The following is a 26,746-nucleotide window of genomic DNA, read 5'->3' as shown; positions in this document are numbered from 1 at the left end:
ACAAATTAACAGTAAACATTACACATACAGAAGTTTCAAAACAATAAAGACATTACAAATGTTATATTATATATATACAGTGTTGTAACAATGTACAAATGGTTAAAGCACACAAGTTAAAATAAATAAGCATAAATATGGGTTGTATTTACAATGGTGTTTGTTCTTCACTGGTTGCCCTTTTCTTGTGGCAACAGGTCACAAATCTTGCTGCTGTGATGGCACACTGTGGAATTTCTCCCAGTAGATATGGGAGTTTATCAAAATTGGATTTGTTTTCAAATTCTTTGTGGATCTGTGTAATCTGAGGGAAATATGTCTCTCTAATATGGTCATACATTGGGCAGGAGGTTAGGAGGTAGAAGAGTGATCGTGTGTGGCCACTGTGGACATTCCTTGATTCCATCCATCTACTTGACACCACAATCAATATGGCTATCCATCTTCCAACACTCAACCTAGTCACTCTGACAACACAACAGCTCTTTCTAGTAGACCGGTTGCACTACAGGGTCTTTACCTGGCACTCACAAAAACAGAGCATTTCTGAAGTAGTCTGTCAACTGACCTATTGGACCGTACTATGAGTAAAAAAAATATTCTTTGACTATGAAATGATTAGTTGATGGAAGCTGTGGGTGCCTGGGTGGGTGGTTAATCACAGGTATTCTAATGGATGGGTGCTAAAGATGTAGGATCTTGATTTGAGCCAGTTTGCTACAGCAGGAGAATAATCTTGCAGCAACAGGAAATGTGAATCATTATGTGGTTTATAATTATTGGACATTTTTTGTAGGGGTTGATGCATTTTTCGTAAGGGAAAATCAAGTCTGAAATTTCAAAGTGGATATTACAAACTTCAAAAGCCTTTATAAACCTCAAATACACTCCAAGTTCTACATCTCCTGCATTGGGTGATCAAGTTACGATCCAACATCGGTGCTGCTTACCTTGCTGTTGAGGTAGAGGAGAAGCTGGCGGAGCTGGAGGGTCTTCAGGGCCATGGGGTTTTCGAACAGGTAACACAGAGAAGAAAAGAGTTAGCAAGAGATCAGTGACACCAAAAAGAACGATGCTAAAACGGGAAGCTTTGACACTGTTCTGACACTCTGTCTCAACGCGTGTGGTCCTTCAGTTTGAGAAGCACATGATCTTTCTAGCTTACAGGGAAATGTAAATCGATCCCCAGTCCATAACACATATTAAGCAATATATTTTATATCTAAAAGCAATATACATTTATCTAAAATAGGCCTAAAGCTAACAGACATAGAACAGACAGTGGCCTGTACAGTAGTACTACAAATGAACACCTATATAACTGTGGCGTGGTCACCGCCCCCAGACAGTGAATGAACACCTATATAACTGTGGCGTGGTCACAGCCCCCAGACAGTGAATGAACACCTATATAACTGTGGCGTGGTCACAGCCCCCCAGACAGTGAATGAACACCTATATAACTGTGGCGTGGTCACAGTCCCCCAGACAGTGAATGAACACCTGTATAACTGTGGCGTGGTCACAGCCCCCAGACAGTGAATGAACACCTATATAACTGTGGCGTGGTCACAGCCCCCCAGACAGTGAATGAACACCTATATAACTGTGGCGTGGTCACAGCCCCCAGACAGTGAATGAACACCTCTATAACTGTGGCGTGGTCACAGCCCCCAGACAGTGAATGAACACCTATATGACTGTGGCGTGGTCACAGCCCCCAGACAGTGAATGAACACCTATATAACTGTGGCGTGGTCAAAGCCCCCAGACAGTGAATGAACACCTATATGACTGTGGCGTGGTCACAGCCCCCAGACAGTGAATGAACACCTATATGACTGTGGCGTGGTCACAGCCCCCAGACAGTGAATGAACACCTATATGACTGTGGCGTGGTCACAGCCCCCAGACAGTGAATGAACACCTATATGACTGTGGCGTGGTCACAGACACCCAGACAGTGAATGAACACCTATATAACTGTGGCGTGGTCACAGCCCCCCAGACAGTGAATGAACACCTATATAACTGTGGCGTGGTCACAGCCCCCAGACAGTGAATGAACACCTCTATAACTGTGGCGTGGTCACAGCCCCCAGACAGTGAATGAACACCTATATGACTGTGGCGTGGTCACAGCCCCCAGACAGTGAATGAACACCTATATAACTGTGGCGTGGTCACAGCCCCCAGACAGTGAATGAACACCTATATGACTGTGGCGTGGTCACAGCCCCCAGACAGTGAATGAACACCTATATGACTGTGGCGTGGTCACAGCCCCCAGACAGTGAATGAACACCTATATGACTGTGGCGTGGTCACAGCCCCCAGACAGTGAATGAACACCTATATAACTGTGGCGTGGTCACAGCCCCCCAGACAGTGAAGGAACACCTATATGACTGTGGCGTGGTCACAGCCCCCCAGACAGTGAATGAACACCTATATAACTGTGGCGTGGTCACAGCCCCCAGACAGTGAATGAACACCTATATAACTGTGGCGTGGTCACAGCCCCCAGACAGTGAATGAACACCTATATAACTGTGGCGTGGTCACAGCCCCCAGACAGTGAATGAACACCTATATAACTGTGGCGTGGTCACAGCCCCCCAGACAGTGAATGAACACCTATATAACTGTGGCGTGGTCACAGCCCCTCAGACAGTGAATGAACACCTATATAACTGTGGCGTGGTCACAGCCCCCAGACAGTGAATGAACACCTATATGACTGTGGCGTGGTCACAGCCCCCAGACAGTGAATGAACACCTATATGACTGTGGCGTGGTCACAGCCCCCCAGACAGTGAATGAACACCTATATGACTGTGGCGTGGTCACAGCCCCCCAGACAGTGAATGAACACCTATATAACTGTGGCGTGGTCACAGCCCCCCAGACAGTGAATGAACACCTATATGACTGTGGCGTGGTCACAGCCCCCAGACAGTGAATGAACACCTATATAACTGTGGCGTGGTCACAGCCCCCAGACAGTGAATGAACACCTATATAACTGTGGCGTGGTCACAGCCCCCCAGACAGTGAATGAACACCTATATAACTGTGGCGTGGTCACAGCCCCCCAGACAGTGAATGAACACCTATATAACTGTGGCGTGGTCACAGCCCCCCAGACAGTGAATGAACACCTATATGACTGTGGCGTGGTCACAGCCCCCCAGACAGTGAATGAACACCTATATGACTGTGGCGTGGTCACAGCCCCCAGACAGTGAATGAACACCTATATAACTGTGGCGTGGTCACAGTCCCCAGACAGTGAATGAACACCTCTATAACTGTGGCGTGGTCACAGCCCCCAGACAGTGAATGAACACCTATATAACTGTGGCGTGGTCACAGCCCCCAGACAGTGAATGAACACCTATATAACTGTGGCGCGGTCACAGCCCCCAGACAGTGAATGAACACCTATATAACTGTGGCGTGGTCACAGTCCCCCAGACAGTGAATGAACACCTATATAACTGTGGCGTGGTCACAGCCCCCAGACAGTGAATGAACACCTATATAACTGTGGCGTGGTCACAGCCCCCCAGACAGTGAATGAACACCTATATAACTGTGGCGTGGTCACAGCCCCCAGACAGTGAATGAACACCTATATGACTGTGGCGTGGTCACAGCCCCCAGACAGTGAATGAACACCTATATAACTGTGGCGTGGTCACAGCCCCCAGACAGTGAATGAACACCTGTATAACTGTGGCGTGGTCACAGCCCCCAGACAGTGAATGAACACCTATATAACTGTGGCGTGGTCACAGTCCCCCAGACAGTGAATGAACACCTATATAACTGTGGCGTGGTCACAGCCCCCCAGACAGTGAATGAACACCTATATAACTGTGGCGTGGTCACAGCCGCCCAGACAGTGAATGAACACCTATATAACTGTGGCGTGGTCACAGCCCCCAGACAGTGAATGAACACCTATATAACTGTGGCGTGGTCACAGCCCCCAGACAGTGAATGAACACCTATATGACTGTGGCGTGGTCACAGCCCCCAGACAGTGAATGAACATTGATCAAGTGCTGTGTATTTGCTTAATCCGCCACAGGGTATCATCATTCTATACTTTAATCTGAGAATACACTGTGTCCTCCACCTCTCTCAAACTTGGAGGACACAGTCTTTCTGTCCACTTCACAGGTATCTACGCGTTAATCAATGTTTCATAACACTGACACTGTGCTGTAAAAGACTTAATGACTGACAAGCAAACAAGACGTAGGCCAGTAATAGCCTATTACTTTATCACGAACAAGCTTTAGGATACCCTCCATGTCATAGCATTGTCCTCGGTCTGTTGGTGAAAAAGCTTGAGAATAGGATGAGACTACTGCATTCATATGACAATATGATGCAGTTCCAAATGTGTCTCTGGCATTTAGCATAAAATTAGAGACTTTATTATCAGACGAGAGACAAGGGAGTAGAAGCGTATTATCAAACTGCAATAAAATTATTCTCATTAATATACTTCACAGCTTTGGACTAATTTAAATCATGTTTTAAAGTTCAACGAATAAAGTACATTTAATTTCCCCTTCGGCAAATGACTTTCCGGGGGTTAAAAAGAAAGACTGAACGAGAGGTAGTCTAATTAAACTTCTAATTCCCCGGAGGTTGGAGAGAATGGCTTCAGTTCCAGTTCAGCGAGTGAAATCACAAGAAAGAGGGATTATTCAAAACAGGGTGATGACATGGGTGAGATTAGGGTGATGACATGGGTGAGATTAGGGTGATGACATGGGTGAGAATAGGCTGTTTTTGATACCCTGGCAGTCAGATCAGCTCTGCGTCAAGTTAAAGCTAGAATTTGGGATTTGTTTTTTTGTGTGAAACGGCAGCCCTGCTATATACCAAGAATTGAAATGACCATTAAAACAGATTTCCAGATCGCAGATTGTGCCTTTAAGGAAGCCAGACGAAAAGACACCAGCTGAATAAATGATCAACGCATGGTGAGGTGTAGAGCATGAACAACTCTGTTTAACTAGGCCGAGGATATTATAGGACTCATACAAGCTAAACGACAGTCTTTTCAACACAAGCAACTTCAATCAAATTCTTTCATGTCAGCTACTTGGTCAAATATTCTTAGCACGTCCTTAGTTAGAGCAAACAGCTGTAAAACAAAACCTCACAATATAACATGTTAGAAAGAAACGTGTTACAGTACAAGAGGTGGAGCTCTGAATAAGTAACGACAATGCACCAGACGAAACATGAGCGTGGGAGAGATCCTTAAAGGTAAACCTTTTTTTTTTTTTTTGCCCACTGTTGACACTGCATTTGGCCGGTGACACTTTGCTTCTTGAAATTCCAATATCTTTCAAACTTGACTGCTGACATACAAAACATTTTGGGGCTGTATCAATAGTGGACTAATGAAAAACCACTCAAAAACAACCTTTTGGTGTTTGTTTCCCTTTAACAACAGGTAAGCCATTCAGCCCAAGGAGAACAGAGAACCGGGTGTGGGTAGGTAGGATCAGTGGGAACAGGAGGAAGAGATGCTCAAAGCCTATCTGTCTGTCACAGGCACAACAAACACCTGACTCACAGGACACAGACCCCTCTCAGTTCCTCTATCACCCTACAGTACACATTTATGAGAAATCAAGCACACAGTGTGTGTGTGTACAATATGATCATGTCTATGCGCGAGTGTGTGCCTACGTAGGCCTGCTGAATACCTGTAAGACCAGCGGCTGTAGACAGGCTGGGAGACACCACTCTTTACACTGTCCATGATGCTGTATCAGCCAGTCTAGGTGTATGATAGATAGTGAGTCCAGCAGCAGCTCCGGTAATGTATGGTACTCCCAACCCGGTCCAGAGTCAGTCTGAAGGTCTACCTGAAGCTCCAACTACAACCCTGCTACCCTGCAGCCAGGAGGGAGTCCCAGCACCACACAGCTGAGGGTGAGGTCTCGGAGGAGTAGGAGCCGTTGCCATGACGCCACACTTGAGGCTAGCCTCTGAACACAACACAGTGAACCCACAGGGATTTGTTAGAGGAGTCTAAATGTGGCGTGAGTTCATGCCAAGACAAAATACTGGGCATAAAATCGCTAAACTTGGTCCTCTGACTTAGTTACATGTCTGTCTTTCTTCAGTTTCTAAGATGTATCAGATATATAGACTGATAGGCTACGTGCTAAAACTGGAAATGACTGTATCGGAATAGCTAAAAATGCTTTCTGCAGAACTCGCCACTTTCAAAGTTTCAACTACGAGCGCTGTCAATGGCTCCTTGGCTCCGAGAAGCACTGCAAACTGTACTGCTGGGAATGCCTATTATTTGCAAGTGATCGATTTGGTGTTTGGAGCCACACTGGCTTTGCAAACTTGAGTTGTCTAACCAAGGCAGCAACGAGACACCAAAGTACGGCTGGGCACTAACAAGCAATGGTGCTTTTGAAAACTTTTGGGGACACCGGAGTGGATCTACAGCTCAAAGAACACGCGCGCAGGGCAACGGAGCTGCACAATGAAAAGGTGAAGGGAAATATTGAAAAGACTCATTGATTGTGTCATGTTTTTGGGTAAACACTGTTTACCCAAAAATGTCAATTTGTCAATTTCAAGGTGACGCAACGCCTGGTTATACTGCGTTTCTGTCTAAATGTATAGTGTCTAGAGCCATGGCATCATAATGAGGTGGATTAATTCGGGTGGGACTGTGTAATACCTCACTGAAGGCCCAGGCCCCAGGCCCACGGCACGCCACTGTGTGTGCTTATACAGGTTCAGGAGTAATGCTGGGAAAGGTACTTTCTTGTATACTGGAGCCTCAGAATGGAATGAGTTGCCTCTGCCTATAAAAATAACGTCCTCTCTGGACAGCTTTAAAAAATAAAGTAAAAATATGTTTGATGTTTTCTGTGCCCATATGAATAACCCCTATGATGTAACTGGAATGATGAGATAGATGTTCTTCTATGTTTTTGTTTAATTATTTCCCTGCCATACTGTGTTTGATCTTGTCTAGCCATCTAGTCTCAAGAGGACCACAATGGAAATAAGTACCAGACTTTATTGTGTGTTATCCTCGATGATTCTATTCATGTGCATGTATGGCTTTTAAGTTTTATGTGTGCTTGTTTTTTTAAATGGTCGAATTAATAAACTAAACTAAACAGGGCCAGATGTATACAGAATGGTGTCGTCTGCATAGAGGTGGATCAGAGAATCACCTGCAGCAAGAGCGACATCATTGATAGATACAGAGAAAAGAGTTGGCCCGAGATTTGAACCCTGTGCCACCCCCATAGAGACTGCCAGAGGTTCCATACAACAGGCCCTCCGATTTGACACACTCAACTCTGAGAAGTAGTTGGTGAACCAGACGAGGCAGTCATTTGAGAAGCCAAGGCTATTGAGTCTGCCATAAGAATGCGGTGATTGACAGAGTCAAAAGCCTTGGCCAGGATGATGAAGACGGCTGCACAGTACTGTCTTTTATCGATGGCAGTTATGATATCGTTTAGGACCTTGAGCGTGGCTGAGGTGCACCCATGACCAGCTCGGAAACCAGATTGCATAGTTCTTGTGTCAACTTGTTTGCCTATTAATTGTTCTGAGCCCTTTTCCACAGTGTGCATTAATGTCACAAAGGGAATAGCCAATAATAGTGTTTGTTGTGGGTGCAATGGTATTGCAACATTCGTGGGCATGCTTTAAAAACCAAACACTGTGGAATTCTCTATTGCCTCCAGATAGTCACATAACATTCAGCCATACTACATTCCAATCCACAATAATATGGGGGTGGAGTGTCATTATTTTGACCAGGAATGCACAGCATAAGGAAAATGTTTGCTTGTGAAATAAGCATTAAGAATCCCTAAATGAAACTCAACTTCACAGGGTGAAATGAAGTTGCAAAAGCAATGCAGTGGATTTCACTTGTGGGTGCTAGCTAGTATAACACCTTAAGCTGAGCAAAAGAACAGTGTTTGTCATAATAGTAGGGTCATAAACAGTATAAAGTCAGTTGTCATTTTAATGACAAGTTGTCATGACTGTGTTTATGACAGCTGATGCTGTTATGCCGAATTGTTCAGGTAGTGTTAAATAATAATCCTACTCTGACTGACATATTGTAATTTGTCTATTGCCTCCATGTAGCATATCACATAACTATCACATCATTAACCACGAACTGAACCATCCAACACCCTATTCAACATCGGATTGTCCCCATGTTGGCCACAGTTCCATACAATCATTATGCTATGACATTAGCTTGATTCACCTGCTTTTGTTGATGTTGTTCATCCTGTCACTTCTTCCGTTTCGGGAGACTTCTTTGGTGGTGACCGTGCCGAGTGATGTTGCCAAGATTGCCCCCCTCATAGGCCCTAATACTGTATTTTTTAGCAAGCTGCTATAGTACCCACATTTCTGCGGTTCCGTCTCCAAGGACAATGGCGCAAGCTCCTATGACAAAGCCACAGTAACTCGAGAAATCGAGTGTAATATATTCCCTATCTGATGGCTTTCGTGACGCAATAATGTAACGTTAGCAACCCAACATATTCCAGGCTTGAGCCTTGCTAGATGTTTATAACGTCGTTATAGCTCCGTTGTCAACATACATGTTCATACAATTTTGACAATTTTCAGATGGAACGTTATAGCTAGCTAGCAAGTTAAAATCAAAAAATACTCTCTCATTTTCAAACACATTCCTGTTACAAAACATTAATCACAAAGTTTACGAGCAATCCATGACGAATTGTGTTCTTTCTGTTTTACCGTTATTAACAAGCACGCTAGCTAGCTAACAATCGATGGTGTTTTCCTAGCTACAATTCACTGACCAGCTAGCTCATGCTTCCTTTTCGTGATAAAACGATACCCAAATTATTAATGATAAGCGTTTAACTCTGCTTGATTCCTGACAAGAAAAAATAGAATAGTTCGCTACATTTCAAGTTGTGAAAAATATGCATTTTAGTTTGTGCTTGGTATTATCTTCCATGATTGATTTACCACTCTGCCTCTGATCTAGTCTCTTCACGGAGCACGCTATCTTCAGGCAAGCAAGCCTGAGCAAGCAAAGAACATTAGCCAAACATTAGCCAAACTAGCATCATAGTTTTCTCGAGCAACAGTGCCTTCTGAAAAAGTTAAGTGACAGACAAGTCTCGCGCACCACCACCAGACACACTTCGCCCATCAAATTTGGACACCGCATGTCTACATAATATCATGGGCAAAGAACTATAAGAACTATATATATATATTTATTTACTTATTTTATTTTTTACTTACCTTATGCTGTAGTAACTCATGTTTATCCACAGTTGCTATGGATCCCAGCTGGTGGTGGCCTCCCGGTGCAGCAGACAACTTTCCTTGATACGCTTGGTAAATTGTTCCCCACAGCCCTAGTTACCGCACATGACTACAACACAGTGTTGCCAACTCCTCAGTAAGGAAAGTAGCTATTGGCTGTCCTACAAGTCGCTAGAAGTCGCTAAATGACGCCATCGCCTAATTTGCATAATTGGCCATGTGCACGTAATTGTGATGGACGCCGTAGGAGAGAGGAATAACGTCGTGGGAGAGACAAAAAGTGAGTAAAAAACACCCAAAATATGTTTAGAACTACAAATTAATTTTCTTCTGTTGATTCTTGTTTTTTTATGTCACAATTCCAACCCTCCTCCTTTATCCAGACTTGGGACAGACAAAAGTGACCCAAAAGAGACACTTACATAGTTTTTTATTTTATTTTTTGTTTTTTTATTTTATTTTTCTTAATTTGGTTTGGTTTTTAACCTTAGGGTCCACTTAGGAGCCTACAACAAGTCACAGTAAAACATGAACATTTTTAACCATAACATTTCATTTTTTTGTATACAATCTACATTATCAACCTAAATGGACCAAAAAGAGACAATAGAAAAAACTGTCAAAGACAATGTGAGAAAATTATGGTAACTAGTCTGGCCCTAATTCAGGTTAATAGTTTTTTTTCCCAGACCCTGGGAAAAAAGCTCACAGAAAGAGTGGGTCATCGTCATTTTGGTCAGGGCTCTCTATGGCAGGTTCAGCAACTGAGGGAGCTGACTTAAATGAGTAAGCAGCTGATGTGCCAAAAAGCTGCTGGTGCTCATTGCAAGCCTCACCAGACAGCTTCAGTCCATATCGAATGTACAGGATGGGTTAAGGGTCTGCAAGGACATCCGATTTCTAAGTTTGCTTTTTACCACACTCATCTGGCTGAAGACTCTCGACTACAGCATTCGAGTGTGGCAAGGACAACACAGACACAGCAACCATGGCAAGTTCTTGAAACGCGTTGATATCAGCTGCATCCCTGAACTTCAAAATCTCACTCCAGAAGCCCAGTGTGTTTTTTGTCTCATTCCATTTACTAAGATGGATGGCACGCCATTGCTGAACAATCTTGTCTAGCTCTGCATTTGAGTCGCCAAGGAGCTTGGCTATTTTCATTTTTTTCTCCAAGGCTCTTACTGTGCTTTAGAGTTTCCTCCACATTGAAAACTGACATGTACTGCAATGCTTCGATGTTGTCCGGCAGTCTCACCCTCAACTCATTAGTGAGGGAGATGGTGAAGGCTACACACCGCTTTCTGACATTGTTTTCATCCTCAGGCGCAAGGTGGAGCTCAGCTGCTTTTGACTCAAAAAGGTAACCAAGGTACGGTTTGGGACTGATGTATCCATCTATTGGCCCTTTGAGTACATCAACATTTGCCAATGGTTACAGCACCCTGCTGCTCACAGACTTGATCAGGCTAACCAAGCTGTCAAGTAGCTTAAGAGGATCTACTTGCTCTCCCTCAAAAGCCTTGATGGCCAACTGTACCTCACCCAGCACTGACTTCAAAAAAGTCAGATACAATATGTTTTGAGGATCACTGTACATGGAGTATAAAACCTCAGCCATGTAGCAGTGTTTACTGGACTTGGTGACTGTGAAATGCAGCCTAAGCTCCTCCCACTGGTCCAAAATGCGTGAAACCGCAGGTTCAATGGAGAGCCAACGTGTGGCACACACCTTGGTTATCTGTAAAGGTTTCTCCCCACAGTTGATGGTCTCATATATGGCCTTGTAGGCCTCCCTGCGCTTTGGAGACACTGAAAACCAGTTATAAGTCTCTCGTACCAAGTACTCCACACTACGTGGGATGGTGTCATTGGAAGCATGACTTACAGCAAGCTGCAGAGAGTGGCACACACAGCGAATAAGAACCAGATATTTGAGGCCATACTCCTCCTTCAGCACTTTATGGACCCCATTGTTAATCCCCGTCATAACAGAAGCATTGTCAGTCCCTATCCCCAGGAGTTTCTCTTTTTTAAGACAACACTTCTCGAGGAAAGCCACAACAGCACGGGCTATAGATTTAGCATCTCCTCCCTCCAACTCAAGCCCCAGAAATGTTGATACAATTGTCTGCTTGGTATCACTAAAGTACCTTATCACAACCCCCCAGGTACTTAGAAACACTTACATCCGTGAACTCATCGAGGAGGCTGAAACGCTGGTCACCCACATCTGTGACCAACTTCTTTTATAAAGTATGGTGCTAGAACACCATTAATCATTTCTGTGCACTTTGTCCTGTGCATTTTGAAGTGGGTAGCAGCAGTGGAGTCTGAGAAAGCAGCTCTACATGCTTCTCCAATGTGATCACATGCCAGCATGGAACAGTGTTCAGCGAATGGTGCGAGTCAATTTTTTTAACCATAAATGGCAGCTTGTTTTGGGTGGAACTGTTATAAAGCTTTGCCTTTTGAATATGTTTTTGAGTTTCTAAGTTTGGCGTAGAAATCAGCCTTACAATACAGCCAGTATGCCCATGTATCATCTCCAATAAACAGCTTCAACCAGCCTTTGAATTCAGGGTTTGATTCCCACTCCTTTCTGTATTTTTGAGTGTACAGTCTAGACTGAGACATGATGAGCTAGCCAGCTAGATGTTTAGCTTATGTCACAGATAGGCGCACACACACAGTGGACAAGGTGAGTAAGTGACTGAGGCTGTGTGAGTCAAATGCAGTGATTTATTTTTGTGCAGTGATTTATTTTAGACAAAGAACATTTTACATTTGCATCCCGCCCTGAATGTAAGCCAGGGCAGGATCAGCCAGCGGCAGCTTCCCGCATGCACGATTCATTTGCAGTCTGGACACGGAGGGGTGAACATCTCCTGCTCTGACTGCAGCTGGGAGGGACTGCTGTGATTGCTTTGGGATGGGGCCCACAGCAGCACTTGCTGCTCGTTGAGAAGAGTAAGAACAATACGTGCTTTCACGTCAGAGTCTCCAAAAACACCAGAAAGTTGCTAGATTTGTCACTAGTCGCTACAGGGGTCTGAATACACGCTAAATATAGCAACAAAGTCGCTAAGTTGGCAACTGACAATGTTATTGGATGGCAAGTTATATAGACTGAGTGATTGGACAGGTTTCTTTGCTTCTGCATGCCATGTTACCACACATGTAGCTAGTAAATAGACCCCTCTATTTATACCCAAGTTACTAGCTAGTGTTGTAACACTCACACCACGGAAATTCATTATGTATTTATGTTAAATTGAAAAACAACCTTTTTTTTTTTTTTAAGATTTAATGTGGACCCAGGGTACAAAGAAAACAAGAACCTAGACAGAGCCACATCCATAATGGGCTGAACTACCAACTGCACATGGACAACATGCCAAGTTATCCCGAGCAGCAAAACAATTGAGTGGACTCGATAATATCCCGAGCAGCAAAACAATTGAATGGACTCGATAATATTATAGTCATTGCAGCATATCACTTTCAATCAGTGGACTAATGTATTCATGTGGTGTTAACTACAATTCAGTGTTAATTGCAGAACATGATAATAAAATGTCAACATTTACAGTTATGTTGATTAGATGCTAATCAGTGCCTCTGCACTTGAAAGATAACCTCAGTCCCTCAGCAACCTCATCAGCCCTTTCCTCCTCCATGTAACCTTGACTCCATAGTCCCTCTCTGGGGTGTCTGTTGCTAAAATCTCTGAAGTCACGGTGTGTGGCGGGGTCATCGGCTGTGGCGCAGGAAACAGGAGGCGAAGAAAGGAGGAACTACCATCATGGTGTAATTCTGGAGTCTCTACATCAGGTGGGGAGAAGACATTGTCCGTGCCAGGGGTGTGGTGTGTTGCTGAGGCAGGAGTCCGAGCAGAGCATGACGCTGGGCTCTTGCAATGTCTGGCAACATTGGCAGCTGACATTCTAAGGACTCCCACACATCTGCTAGAGGTTGATGCTGCATCTTCCGGTGTTACCTCTGACAACCGTCTCCTCTCAGCTGTCCCTTTCCTGAGAGAAGTTCTCGGTGTTGTTGTCTCCGTTTCATCTTGGTTAGAAGATAGTAAATAATAGTACATTAAGATAGTAAATAATAACATTAAAAACATGATTGATTATCATCATACACATTATCAGTTATCCTAAACTGTGATTACCCAAGAACTACAGGCTGTGCAGCTGTTCTGTCGCTGCTCCTCAACCAGAAATGACTTGGGATTGAGTGCGCCTCTCACTTGAGGCACGTTGTGGTATCTGGCGTCATCAAGTGGTGACTCAAAAAACAACAGCGACGGCTTCTGTGAGTTTGGAAAATATGTCTTTCTTGTTTTACGGGGCATCAGAGATCATGGCTGAGGAGCTGATGGGATCAAGAGAAGGTGAAATATAAGGTGACGTATCAAAGTAATGCAGTATGGAACAGATGTGGTATATAAGAAACGTTATAACGCTATAGCTTGCTTTGGGTTAAGAAGTAACGTTAGCTAGTTAGCTACAACAACAAAAAATAACAGAGTGAAGTACCCTCCCATTAACACAGTACGCCTTCGCATATCACACGACGTACCTGGGTGTATACTGCATGTCAGAAGTAGCTAGTTATCAATGTTTTGAAGAAATAATGTCAGAATCAGAAAGGACAAACATTTGGCATTTGCTTCGCTGTCCTCCTCAAATCTTGCAGTTAACATAATGGCTAACGCTGATTGGTTGTCACATCCACTGGGTTCAGCCCATTGGATATGCAAAGACCACATGACCGGAATCGCAAATACTGCGCCAAAATTCAAACTCCCATTCCCTTTCACACTGAATGAAAGGAGGTGGAGATCTACAAACTACCTATCAACTTTCATTTTCGATTATTGTCATTGTTTAATTAAGGAGTAAAGTAACCCAGAACAAAAGCGCATCGCATCACCATAATATGAAGGTTTGTTATTTTCAACTTGGTTAAAGTTGCTAGTTAGCTGGCTAATTAACTGGACTAACGTTAGCTGGCAAACTAAACGCGCTAACTACTACCGCTAGTTAGCTAACTACTAGCTTACGTTAGTTTGGGGAATATTTTTCTACCTTCTTTGTATGTTAGCTAACTATAAACCAGTGGATTAGCAACTATCTAATTTAGCTAACACCATCATGTTCTAGAAGACTGCGTCATAACCATAGCTGATATTTGAAAGACTGGTATTTCTATTCTAAAATCGTTAGCTAGCTAGCTATAGTAACAATTACCTGGCTGTTTTATTTTTAATTGAAACAATCAAATATATTTTAGTATAGTTAAGTTAGCAAGTTACTAGAGTAACGTCAGCGCAAATATGGAAAACATAAGTTCATGATGTGAAAGATATCCAATTCGGCGTTGTTACCAGGTTACGCAAGCTAGCTAACGCTACTTTAATTTACCCATCAAAAGAACCTTGGATAATTTTTGAAATAACAGCTTTTGCATCGACAGTCTTGCTTGTTTAGTTGCAGCATATCAACTCAGGTATAAAGTTGTCAGCACCTGATTCGTCATCAGATCAGTTTCGCTATCATTTAACCATTATAGCTAACTAGCTCTAACCTAACCAGCTTTTTCTGCCCCAGGGGAAATGTAGTTGTGACTTTAACGTTACCTGTTATCTCTTCAGACATCAAGTGAAGTCAAAGGGCCAGCCTCTGTAATCTGAGCAAAATGAGACAGAGCCCAAGAAGGCCCCTGATCCTTAGGAGGAGGAAGCTTCCTTTCCAGCTAAATGAACCAACACTTGATGGCTCAATTGATGAGCCGGATGGACTACGACACAAGGGACCATCCACATCCAAACCCTCAGGTGGCCAGTGCTTTCCTGATGGCATCCGCATCATGGACCATCCCACTATGCCTGGCACACAAGTGGTTGTCATCCCCAAAACTGCAGACCTTCAGAGTGTAATTGGGGCCCTCACTGCCAAGGGGAAGGAGTGTGGCTCTCAAGGACCAAACAAATTCATCCTTCTAAGTGGTGGCGGCTGTATCGAGGATGGTGCAGATTCTTTCAGTCAACCTAGCTATATGAGAGGTCGCAGCTCTGGTAGGAGTAGCATGGCTCTTGTCACACAGCCAGAGAAGGCAACAACAATGGACTGCCTAAAGGATACTAGGACTTTGACTACAATTAAACCATGTATGTTTATTTGCTTTCATGATTTTGGGTTAAATGACCCTCCACTTTTCAGGTGTTGTTTAACTGTTTTATGATGAACATTGCTGATGCGCACAGTTTTTATTTCACAGTGAATAGGGACCTTGATTGCAGTCCTCTAGATGACAGCCTTACTAACATCCAGTGGCTTGGGAGGATGAATACAGACGGTCTTGAACCAGATCCTGCTAAGAAAGCTGCCAACAAAGAGAATCATGACGCTTGCCAACAGATTCTCCAGGTTTGGCTCCTTAGCATCTCAGTGTGATTGTCAACGGACGTATGTAAACAGTGATGCTCAAGGAGGGTGTCACCGACACCGTGTTATATGTTTATCTAGAATGTTTCAAGTGTTGCACTCAAGTGTGATATTAGTTCTGCATGCTTGCTGCATTTGTTGAGTCTTCAAAGAGTAGTATCTAAATAGGCCAAACGAAACCAACCTCTCTTTTGTTCTGTTCACACAGTCACAAAGTGAGCGAATGGAAGCACACAGGGTTGTCAAAGACCCCTTGTCAGAGAGACCACCCTACTCGTACATGGCAATGATTCAGTTTGCCATCAACAGTAAGAAGAGCAGGAGGATGACATTGAAAGAGATCTACACTTGGATTGAGGATCACTTTCCATATTTCAGAAAGGTGGCTAAGCCAGGCTGGAAGGTAAACATCCACAATAAGCCCTTGGTCACAGATAGATTTTATTGGAGTCACTGTAGTAGTTAAGGACAAGATCGTGTTGCAATAGAAGCAGAAAAATACCCCTTAAGCACCCAACAAAAACATGTATAATTGCCAATGGCATAAGCCACATCCTTTTAGTTTGATATTGTCTATGCTCCTCTGCCAGAATTCCATCCGCCACAATCTCTCCCTGCATGACATGTTCATCCGTGAGACAACACAAGATGGCAAGATCTCCTACTGGACCATCCGCCCAGAGGCCAATCGCTGCCTTACTCTTGACCAGGTTTACAAGGTCGGCATGTTACCCACTTTTCTGTTCGAAGTCATATTTTGGCGCTGGCCAATTACAACTATGGGACTACACAAAAGGACAAATCCCTGCATATAACGGTCTTAACTCTGATATCTACTTATCTCTATGATAACTCTGTCCCTTTTGACCAATTTTCCACCCCACAGACTGAGTCTGATCCAACTTCCATCTCGTCTCGGACCATGCAGGTCTGTGACCAACATGTAAGATTGTTTTACCCTTTTCATCTGTGGCAGTCAGTCAGGGAGGACAGGACACTCCGAGAGAGGACAGGACATGCTTTCCATCTGCTCTTGTTTAGCTCATTAAGTTGACAATTAATTTCAGGGGAGATGCGAGGTGTAGGCAGAGAGGCAGACATCACAGGACCACCGTACATAGTCAGTAACTTCTTCTACACAGGTCTAACTCATGCCGTCTTCATATGTTGTCTTTGAGAAGAGAAAGGGACCATTTCAATTAGAATAGTTGTGTTGGGAATGAGAAGTTAACATCTCAATTGTCTCCCGCAGCAACAAAAGAGAATTGCTCCTGAAATCAAGAAAACATCTGCCAGTGCCCCTGGTGAGTGAGGGAAAGACGTGGGGGGAAACAAGCAGCTGGACAATTACCAAACCTTTGAGAGTTGGAAATTATTGATGTGTAGCTGTTGCCTCATGACTTTTTTTTCTGCCATCCATATGTTCAGAGAGGAAGATGAAGCCCCTTCTTCCTCGTGCAGACTCCTACCTGGTCCCCATCCAGCTGCCTTTCACCCAGTCACTCTTCCTGTCCTCGTCCACACAGCTCCCCCTCTCTGCCCCCCAACAGAAATCTAGCTCCACAGGAGGGGGCAAGAGGGTCCGTATAGCTCCCAAGGTAAAGTCTCACCATCACCATACGTTTTTTTTTTTATTGTGAAGTGCCGGGAGGTTACTTGATTCCCTATAATTATTAAATGAATACGCTGGGACTGTGTGTTTGGCAGGTTACGTACAGTGATGCCTCCACAGTGATGCTGTATGCTCCTCCAGTTGAGGAGATGAAGGAGGAGCAGGTCTGTGTGCCCCTGACCTCTGTTGCCCCTAGGGCTGTTCTGACCAACACCAGGAAGGAAGTCAGCAGCTCCCGTCGCAAGCAGCGCCTCGTCCTGCCTTCCAACGAGGAGCCTGTGCTTCTCTTCCCCGACAGCACCTTCTTCGACTCGGGCCTGGCTTCCGACGGCTCCGCCTTACAGGACGCCGAGCTCGATCCCCGGCCGGAGCCTAACAGCCCCTGCAGGGAGTTCTCTTTCAAGACCCCCATCAAGAGCAGCCACCCAGCCTCCTCCACCCCCAGCAAGCCACCCACTGTGCTGTTAGAGCCCTGGAGGGTGACCCCGCTGGGCAAGGAGAGAGGCGGCATGCTGGACTTCAGCCCCATCCGCACCCCCGGCCCCAGCTTCACCCCACACCGCCATGACCACACCCCCTTCAGCTTCAGTAGCACTCCCTTTAAGGACCTGCCCTTGTTCAACTCCCCTCGCGAGCTGCTCACCTCTGCACGCTCCTCATCCGCGGCTGGCCCCACCGGCACCTGCTCCCCGGGGCTGGAGCGTCTGCAGGGCTGCTCTAGAGAGCTCCAGATCGGGGGTCCCTCCACAGCTAACCGCTCCCTTACGGAGGGCTTGGTCCTGGACACCATGAACGACAGCCTGAGCAAGATCTTGGTGGATATCAGCTTCTCTGGCCTGGAGGATGATGATCTGGGTATGGGGAACATCAGCTGGTCTCAGCTCATCCCTGAACTCAAGTAGCCACTGCCGAGCAGAGAGCATGACCTTTTCAAAGTTCTTTGCTAGATGAGGATGCCATAGTCTCATCATTACCCAAGCTGCTCACATCATCTTCCAATCTGTAAATGTGGGAGTTTTTCTGACTTAGATTTTTTTTCTTTGTCATTGGTTGCTTTTGTCAATACTAACCAGTCCTTTTCCTCTCTCTTGGTTGTGTTTCATGCCACAAGCATAAGCGACCATATTTTGATTACAATTCACTGCCTCCCACGATAGTCTTGAAGGAACTACTAGAGAACCGAAAAGTATGTCTGAGTTGTATGTTGATGTGTAGCCTACATAGAATATGTATGTTAATTTGCACATTTTGTAATATGTTTTGCTCTTTAAAATGTACATTTATACATAGATAAATCATCAAACTATCCTTTGAGACCGACACTACCATGCTAGAATATAAGATGTGGTGCCTCTGAAAGTGAGCGAGTCTCCATTTGATTGGACCTCTGAAAGGATGTAACATGATGTACAGAGGATCAACCACCAATGAGAGAAAGTAATAAACAACCAGGGCTGTCTACACCCAAAGGAGATGCCATTTTTGATTGACCAAGTCAACACTTATTCTAGTGCACTTTTGTAATTTATTCTAAGTATGACACAATGTCCAATCTGCTTTGTGAACTTTTTAAGAGTGGTAGTAATTTCTTACTCAATATGTAAAAGCATAAAGTAGTATGGTGATGTCTTCTACTCCTGTGTTACTCTGTCTGTGTAGAAGGGAAATATGTTTGAATTGTCATTGGAAGTTTTTTTGGCTAGAAGATTAAACATTTAATGCATGAGTTTATGGTTTTATCTTGATCAAAGGGTCATAGTTGTTACTTTGTTATGGGAAAGGAAGACTGCATCATTGGTATATGACCAATTCTGAACTGTGTATGGCTTTTTATGGTTATTCTCAGTTCCTTTGTTGGCTGTGCTTGTGGTGGACACATTCAGGTTCAAGTTTAAGGAGCATACTGTCTGCTAGTGTTTAATATCATGGCATGGGCTTGCTGGTGATTGACTTGGTTTCATATCTTTACAGTATTGGTGTCTTGGAAACTGTAGCTAATGTAAATGTTTAAAGTGCCTTTTTTCCTTTTTGGGTGGGTGTGCTGACTACAATGAAACCCTGTGACTTTGCTGCTTCTTTTCACATTGGGTGGGTTTAGATGTCTTAACTTTGACTAGATTCACACAGTCCTGGGTTTCTTGTCCCATATAATTTAAAAGTATGATAAACTGGAAGAGGCATGAACAACACATAATATGCAAGAACTTTTACATTCTGGTTCAGTATTTATTACATGACCAGTACAACAGACCCCAGAGGAAGGTTTGGGGAAAACTGACATGGGTACATTTTGGGATGATTACGAAAAGCATGTCTGTTTTATGAATCCTATGTAAATGGAATAAATTAATGTCACAGTTTCTCTCTTTGTTTTATTTGAGTACCAAATACCAGTATGTCATCATTTGCTGATGATTGTCATTTTAAATGTAAATAATCCACACAAAACATCTATCGTATTCAAAGTGTAAAAAGTACACCGTTAATTCAAGTAAACAAAAACAATAGTCAGTGGGGGTTTTTTCAGCAGAACTAACTTTCCCAGCAGTGAATGTTGTGGAGTTAACGGCTCATTATTTTCCAAATCTAACATGCCTTGGTTTTCACATCCATATGCAATATGGAGGGCACAGCAATGGGTGTCCGTCCGGTCAGTGTGAGTAAAGAGGCGTCTAGTAGGTCTGGACTTCTTGCTGAGCCACCTCCAGCAGTATCTGGAGCTGCTTGCTGCAGTAGTCTGGAGAATAGAGAGACTGTCCTGTCAGTGACTCGCAACAGCCATAACTATCCCACACAACACCCTCACCTGACATTTCTGCTATCAGTAATTCAGTATGATGATGACGACATTATAGTGGCATAATAAGGATGTGACTCACTGAAGATCTTTCTCCATCGGGTGGGCAGGCGTGAGCGGTGCACGGTCAGGTAGTAGACAGGGACTCCAGACAGGGTGAGAGCACAGCTGCCCCCTGTGTTCCAGGGGTCTGAGTACAGAGACAGCCCAACGATGAAGAAGCACACCACTGTGAAGGTGACTGCAATGGCCAGCGGCACCTAGTAGACATAGAATAGAATTATGAGCTGATCATAGGAATAAAACTAGGTAAACAGTCAAGAAACAGCCAACTAGTAAGTACCAAACAAGTGACATTAGTTAATTATAGTAGTCATAGCAACCTTGAAGGGTCTTGGGTGGAGGGGGAAGCGGTAGCGATGGATGAGCATCCCCATGGTCGCCATGGCAATGAAGAGCCACCGAGAGAAGGAGGCAAAGTTGATCAGCTGGAATATCTCTCCTCTCGCCACCATTACTACCACCAACGGATACTGCAGGAAGGACAACACAAACATCTCAACTGGACCATGAAAGCAAAGCATAGACCTACCTCATCAACCCAATAAGGACATCCCTACAATACAGATGTCTGTAAAGAGACTCTAATAGGGTTGGCAAGGTAGACTATGGGCAGTAGTAGTAGACTATACCAGCAGCAGAACAGCAGGCAGAGGCGTGTTTCTACGGATGTGGATCATTGAGAAGAGGACTGGCCAGTGTCCCTCCCTGGCCCCCACAAACAGCATCCTGCACCACGGACAGACAGACAGACGTCTCGTGAATAGAACCAGCCAAGCGTACATCAAGGTGTACATTTCTGAATTACGAGAGTGCAGCATTATTACCTGGGTGCTCCAAAGAAGCCACCGTTCAGCGCCCCAAGACAGGACACAGCTACCAGTACAGGAATCACAGAGGCCAAGCCGTGAAGCGCACGATTGGCAAACGTCTGCGATAAACAGACAGCATATATGAGGCTGACATGCAGTTCACTTCATATGCAGTTATTTTCCTTCTCTTGGCTTTGACCATATGATGCCACAGTACTGACCACAGCCACAGCGTCAGACACAAGAAGCTCCTCTGCTGTCATCATGGTGTAATAGGCCACGTTGACAAGAACGTAGCACACAGTCACCGTCACCATGGAGAAGATGATTGCCAGTGGGATGTTTCTGACAAAATAGATCAGACAAACTAAGGCATGAGGTTCATTGATTATTTGTGTGGAAATAATTGGTCAATCACATTGTTTTTTTTTTATGTAAAATACCTATTTGGGTTAATGACCTCCTCTGTGACAAAATTCAGATAAAACCTGCAAAGAAAGTAAAAGATGTCCATTTATCAGTTAACAGTTCTTTACGGACAACACAACAATGGTATGATTGGGATTTTCTTGTGCACTGCTTACCATCCACCATAGGCATATAGACCAGAATAAAAGGCCAATGGTAGCTTATCCAGTGTTAATGTATCAATCTCAAACCCATTCTGAAAGTTCTCTGTCTGTCCTGGGGAGGGGAGAGAGGAAAACGAGTTAGCAGGGTTTGATTGATTAGGGTCCTGTGTATATTGTGTACATCGTGTATCATGTTACTCTACCAAAACCAATACCCCACCTCTGGCTAATGCCATGATGCCAGGAATGATGATTAAGACCAGGGCAAACATCTTGATGAATGTCAGCGTGATCTGGGTGCGAGAGACCAGGGTCACACTCCAGCAGTTTATCGCCACCACAAATGCTACAAGGAGAGGGGGAAGATAAACCTCGTTGAAATAGTATTCCATAGTAATCAAACAATTCACAAAGTCTTATCGATTGTATTTTATCACTCACTCACTCCAAGGATGCTGACCAGTTTAATCAGTGCTGTGGGAGGAGCACAAGGGCTGAAAAAGGGATCCACCAGATAGCGTCCGAATGCCAGGGATACGTAGGATGCTACAGCTGGCCTTTACAGTCCACATGGAGTACAGTAAAAGCATTAGAAAACGTGTAATAAACTATACTGTCCCCTAAACTACTCCAAGAGTGTATGCAAAGAGACACAGAGATACAGGCTGCTGACCTGATGAATAAAAACTCTGCCCAGAGACGCAGGAACGCAGGCAAGGGTCCTAATGTCTCCAGCAGATAGGTGTAGTGGCCCCCCGACTTTGTAAATGTGGTTCCCAGCTCAGCATAACACAAGGCCCCTGGACAAAGAACAGAGACAGATGACACATCTCCCACTGGGCACAGACGTCAGTTCAACAAAGTTATGATTTACATTTGGTTGAGCTGTCAAATAATGTTAATTTCAACGTGAAATCACAAAAAAAATTCACCATGTCATTGGATTCAGGTGAAAAGTTGGGTGAAAAAAATACAAAATTCCCTTACGTTGATTACTTTTTTTCAAATAGAGTCAGTTTTCCACGTTGACTTAACATCATCACATTGAATTTGTTGGTTGAAATGATGTGGAAACAATGTGGAGTTTTTGCTGTGGGCTGGGATATTTTCTATTGTATAACTATCTCTATACATTCAGGAAACAGATTTTTTAAAATATTCATTATTCAGTGCATATCATTAGTTATAGCTGGGCTTAAAACTGTGGTATAATAAAGTTAAAAACTGGGGGAATACCTGGGAAAGGTCAGCCATACATCCACCCCATGCTTTCAGCCCATGCTACCCTTTTGATCTGTTTATTTGGTCAGCCGTAGGCTATTACCCTATAAACAACCTTAATGAATAGTACAGATCTTAATTTGATCACTTTTGTTGCTGAGCATTTTCCTGTTTATAAAGGCTTCTGAAGTTTGTAATTTCCACTGACATTTCCATTTCAGACTTGATTTGCCCAAATGAAAAATGCATCAACCCCTACAAAAATGGCCATTAATTATAATCAACAGGCTCATTTTCCTGCTGTAGCAAACTGTCTCAAATTAAGATCCTACATCTGTATATTAAACCATCAGTTTAATAGTAAACATTTGGACATCTGTTCAAGGACTCATATACTTGAATGATAATAAATGTTTTAAATTATGTTAATGGTACAAATAATAGTGGAGGCATGTATGTCACACCCTGGCCTCTGTTATATTGATTTTCTTTATTAGTTTAGTTAGGTCAGGGTGTGACATGGGATGTTTGTGTGTTTTGTCTAGTTTAGAGTGTGTGTATTGTTTAGGGGGTTTTGTATAGTGTATGGGGTTGTGTTCAGTAGAGAGGTTTAGGAAAGTCTATGGTTGCCTGGTTTGGTTCTCAATCAGAGACAGCTGTTTATTGTTGTCTCTGATTGGGAGCCATATTTAAGGCAGCCATAGGCTTTAGGTGATTGTGGGTAATTGTCTATGTTTAACGTTTGTAGCTGTTGTCATGCACTGACGTTTGTAGCTTCACGGTCGTTTGTTGTTTTGTTATAGTGTTCGTTGCTGTTTTTTCCTTTCTCTAATAAAAGAGAATGTATTTTGCACACGCTGCGCCTTGGTCCTCTCTCTCCGCAAGACGATCGTGACAATGTATGACAATAACCTGTACAGTGAACTGTTATTACCTTAATTAAATAAGATAAGTCAAAATGACTTTATAAGTGAAAAGGTTGATTACATGTGCAAATACCAGAGGATTATGGACCTTGGCCAGATCATTCAGCTAAGTGAACACATCCATCACAGTTTACTACCAAAGACAATACAGCGAGTACTAGATTACACCTCTGAGGTAGCCTAAGCTTCCATTAGGGGAGTGAATGTTGTGTGCTGTCTGTGAATTAAAGGGGCAGTGCAGTCAAATGCATGATTAACCTGTGTTTTATATATATTTCCACACTATGAGGTAGAGAAAAGACTGCCTGAAATTTCAGCTTGTTTCGCCCTGCCTGGCTACATGACCAGGCAGTGTAAGTTAATAGACCAATAACAATAATATATCTCTTTTCCAATAACAGCTAGTTTTCAGGTTACAATCCCTCCAATTAGGCTCCTCCAATTAGGAGGCTCCTCATTCAGACCTTTCCCATACAGTCCTAGACAAATTTTTGCGAGACAAATTACTTTTTGTTAAGAAGCTTTTTTTGTATGTTTTTAACCATTTTAATTGAAAAAAAATCACAGTAAGGTGCTTAATTGTTACCCAGAAATGTTTTCATATTGAGATAAAAACAGCTGCATTGGACCTTAAACAATACTGAATCAGCCTGATGTGTGAAGATCTATCAAAAATGTTTCAAGACGGATATTGTGTTAGCAACTGCCACTCTCAAACATCACAATTATGCTCCTCTTGCTCTCATATTTACCCACTACCTCTTTTAAAATGACAGTTGGTGCTTACCGAAGGTCGAGAGAACCCCACACAGTGCCCAAACCACCAGTGACAGCCCCACACTACCACTGTTCATCAGAACCCCTTTTGGTGCAATGAAGATGCCGCTGCCCACCACGGTACCGATGATGAAGGAGATAGCCGGAAGCAAACCTATTGTCCTCCTCAGGTGGATCACTTCATCTTCTTTCTTCTCCTTCACCTCATCCTCCTCTTCCTTCGACTGAATTCCATCTATGCCCATGCCTCAGCAGCCTTGAAGGTGTGAAAACACCTTGTTTAGATAGCCAGCCTTACACCAACACGTTCCAGTGAATAAATCAAGTAGTTAATTTAAGTGAACAAAAAAGTATTCTCTCTTTACGAACACAAAAGTATAGTAATTCCCTTTATGGATAAACTATAAAATTCATATATCCTTCTTCTTATACTGAAACTGCTTGTATTTATCCAATGAAGATTGCTTGATGTAGAGGACAAGTGAGAAAGACGAGACAAGCTAGGGGAGGGTGACAAGCAGAGTGGAGCTGTATGAGCTGAACGGGTAGACTAGTATACCCCTCACACTTGCACAAGGCCCTCTCCCCTGAACTTGTTTTTTACCCCCTCATTGGCTCTTGCAAATCAGCACAGTCAGTAACCATAGAAACTCACCAATCCTGCACAAGCGGGAAACAAAGCCAGCAGTCTTCCCAAGCTTCAACAACATGAGTAATTAAGGCAGTTAGACGGTCAAAGCCATGGTGCATTCATTGTACAGTGTGTGTGTGTGTGTGTGTGTGTGTGTGTGTGTGTGTGTGTGTGTGTGTGTGTGTGTGTGTGTGTGTGTGTGTGTGTGTGTGTGTGTGTGTGTGTGTGTGTGTGTGTGTGTGTGTGTGTGTGTGTGTGTGTGTGCGCGCATGCACTAAAGTTTTTCGGGGTCTTCGTGTGTGTGTGCCGGTGTGTGTAAGTTTTGCTTGTGTGCACAGCTTTAAACACGGAATACCATGGGGAGAGAACCCAAACACCCCTTGTAGCGGCAGCTGTACAAATAACAGGGGGGGTCGCTTACAACAACAACTTCACAACAGAGAAACTATATGTGCTATAGGAGCAGATGGCCTTATTGATGTTCTCACTAATATCCACAAAATATCAGTAGAATTCATTCCTAACCAAATCAGAACCAAATAACCTCCAATTTGACAAAAATGTCAACACTAAAATGGGGTTGAATGCAATGTCAAACAATTGGCATGTCATTTCTCTCTCTTTGCACACACGCCTGATGAATAAAACCAAGGTCATGTAGTTTGTCCCTGTGTGTGAACTGTGAAGTATTTCTGTCATGAGCAAGGAAACTTCAGCATGAGATCACATGTGAGGGATCAAACAGCAAACTGTGAAAAAATTTATCTGGCCTCTCTTTCCTTAACGCTTGGGAGACTGTGGCTGTCCATTTCAGTTAATCCGTCGCTTGGCTCCCTATTGTTAAAAATCTTTCAACACAGCAGTTAACAAAGGCATTATAGCTGCTTTATTTTCATTTGACATGTTTTGTTGTAATTGCATGTGTTGACAATGGTTGTCAGCATTTCTGGGAAACTAAGTGTCACAATAACTTATCTGACATTTTACCACTCTACACCATCACATTATGTGATTTGAATAGTACAGAAAGGCAAAGTATGACATTTATTTTTCTACTTTTCATGTTTATTGAGCTGAAAGTTGTGAGGATGTTTGAGAGAGATCCCTACTGCTATGAAAAATAAGTATTTCAAATTGCTGCAGGTCCAACATCAAACATCACATGTAATAATATAATATTTAAAACCTTCTAAATCTGTCTCTCAACAGAAAATTAGTAAATGAAAGTCTCTTAACACGCAAACCTTACTTTGCACAGTATAATCAGCTCATGGCATAGAGTTATTTTGAGTTCTACAACTTCAATGCTTTCTGTCCTTGTCTTACAAAACAGTGACGCAAATGTATATGCAAATGCACCATTGTTCCAGAGATCCCACAAACGATCATCTGGAACCCCACCATTCCGGCACGCCGGGCGAGCTAAATCAGCGCACCTGGAGGTTCACGCATGAATAAGAACGCAAGTGATTGGCTGCCTTGTGTTCATGAGTAATCTCCAAATATGATTGGTGGCGAATGCGGAAGCAAAA

At 43.5% G+C, this 26,746-nt stretch overlaps 3 protein-coding genes and 1 long non-coding RNA gene across 7 annotated transcripts in view; 1 reads left to right on the top strand and 3 right to left on the bottom strand.

The window, feature by feature from the left end:
• The window catches only part of LOC120032148 (tubby-related protein 3-like), a 33,174-nt gene extending 23,718 nt beyond the window's left edge, over positions 1-9,456 (bottom strand). For 2 of the 3 annotated variants that reach the window (XM_038978112.1, XM_038978113.1), the window contains exons 1-2: positions 8,303-9,043; positions 951-992 (exon numbers count right to left, since the gene is read on the bottom strand). In XM_038978112.1, the coding sequence (XP_038834040.1) occupies positions 951-992; positions 8,303-8,403 (143 nt within the window). In that variant the 5' untranslated portion in view covers positions 8,404-9,043. Of the gene's footprint in view, positions 1-950; positions 993-8,302; positions 9,044-9,324 lie in introns of those variants that run through there. The other variant, XM_038978114.1, reaches the window with a different exon arrangement.
• A 2,647-nt stretch (positions 9,457-12,103) lies between these two features.
• On the bottom strand, positions 12,104-14,056 carry LOC120032197. Its single transcript, XR_005473795.1, has 3 exons — positions 13,939-14,056; positions 13,529-13,731; positions 12,104-13,419 (listed from the first exon to the last, which is right to left on the bottom strand). It is a non-coding gene; the product is annotated as an uncharacterized LOC120032197 (long non-coding RNA).
• Positions 14,057-14,184: 128 nt separating this feature from the next.
• Positions 14,185-19,778, top strand: LOC120031999 (forkhead box protein M1-like). 2 transcript variants are annotated; one of them, XM_038977902.1, is made up of 9 exons: positions 14,185-14,304; positions 15,014-15,529; positions 15,640-15,788; positions 16,015-16,209; positions 16,397-16,525; positions 16,693-16,734; positions 17,059-17,110; positions 17,235-17,404; positions 17,514-19,778. In XM_038977902.1, the coding sequence occupies exons 2-9, from the start codon at positions 15,058-15,060 to the stop codon at positions 18,318-18,320; spliced, it is 2,016 nt and encodes a 671-aa protein (XP_038833830.1). In that variant the 5' UTR covers positions 14,185-14,304; positions 15,014-15,057; the 3' UTR covers positions 18,321-19,778. The 2 variants fall into 2 exon arrangements, with proteins under 2 accessions (XP_038833830.1, XP_038833829.1); XM_038977901.1 differs by having other exon boundaries at positions 16,693-16,749.
• A 12-nt stretch (positions 19,779-19,790) lies between these two features.
• LOC120032000 (cystine/glutamate transporter-like) lies at positions 19,791-24,839 on the bottom strand. Its single transcript, XM_038977903.1, has 12 exons — positions 24,594-24,839; positions 22,333-22,459; positions 22,101-22,216; positions 21,880-22,005; positions 21,672-21,771; positions 21,531-21,575; positions 21,309-21,432; positions 21,103-21,206; positions 20,908-21,004; positions 20,599-20,748; positions 20,298-20,475; positions 19,791-20,155 (listed from the first exon to the last, which is right to left on the bottom strand). The coding sequence occupies exons 1-12, from the start codon at positions 24,826-24,828 to the stop codon at positions 20,091-20,093; spliced, it is 1,467 nt and encodes a 488-aa protein (XP_038833831.1). The 5' UTR covers positions 24,829-24,839; the 3' UTR covers positions 19,791-20,090.
• Between the last annotated feature and the right edge of the window lie 1,907 nt (positions 24,840-26,746).

Source organism: Salvelinus namaycush, chromosome 38 (assembly GCF_016432855.1).
Source record: "Salvelinus namaycush isolate Seneca chromosome 38, SaNama_1.0, whole genome shotgun sequence".
Classification (NCBI taxonomy): Eukaryota; Metazoa; Chordata; class Actinopteri; order Salmoniformes; family Salmonidae; genus Salvelinus; species Salvelinus namaycush.
The sequence above is the reverse complement of the archived record's forward strand: the minus strand, read 5'-3'. Positions and strand labels throughout refer to the sequence as shown.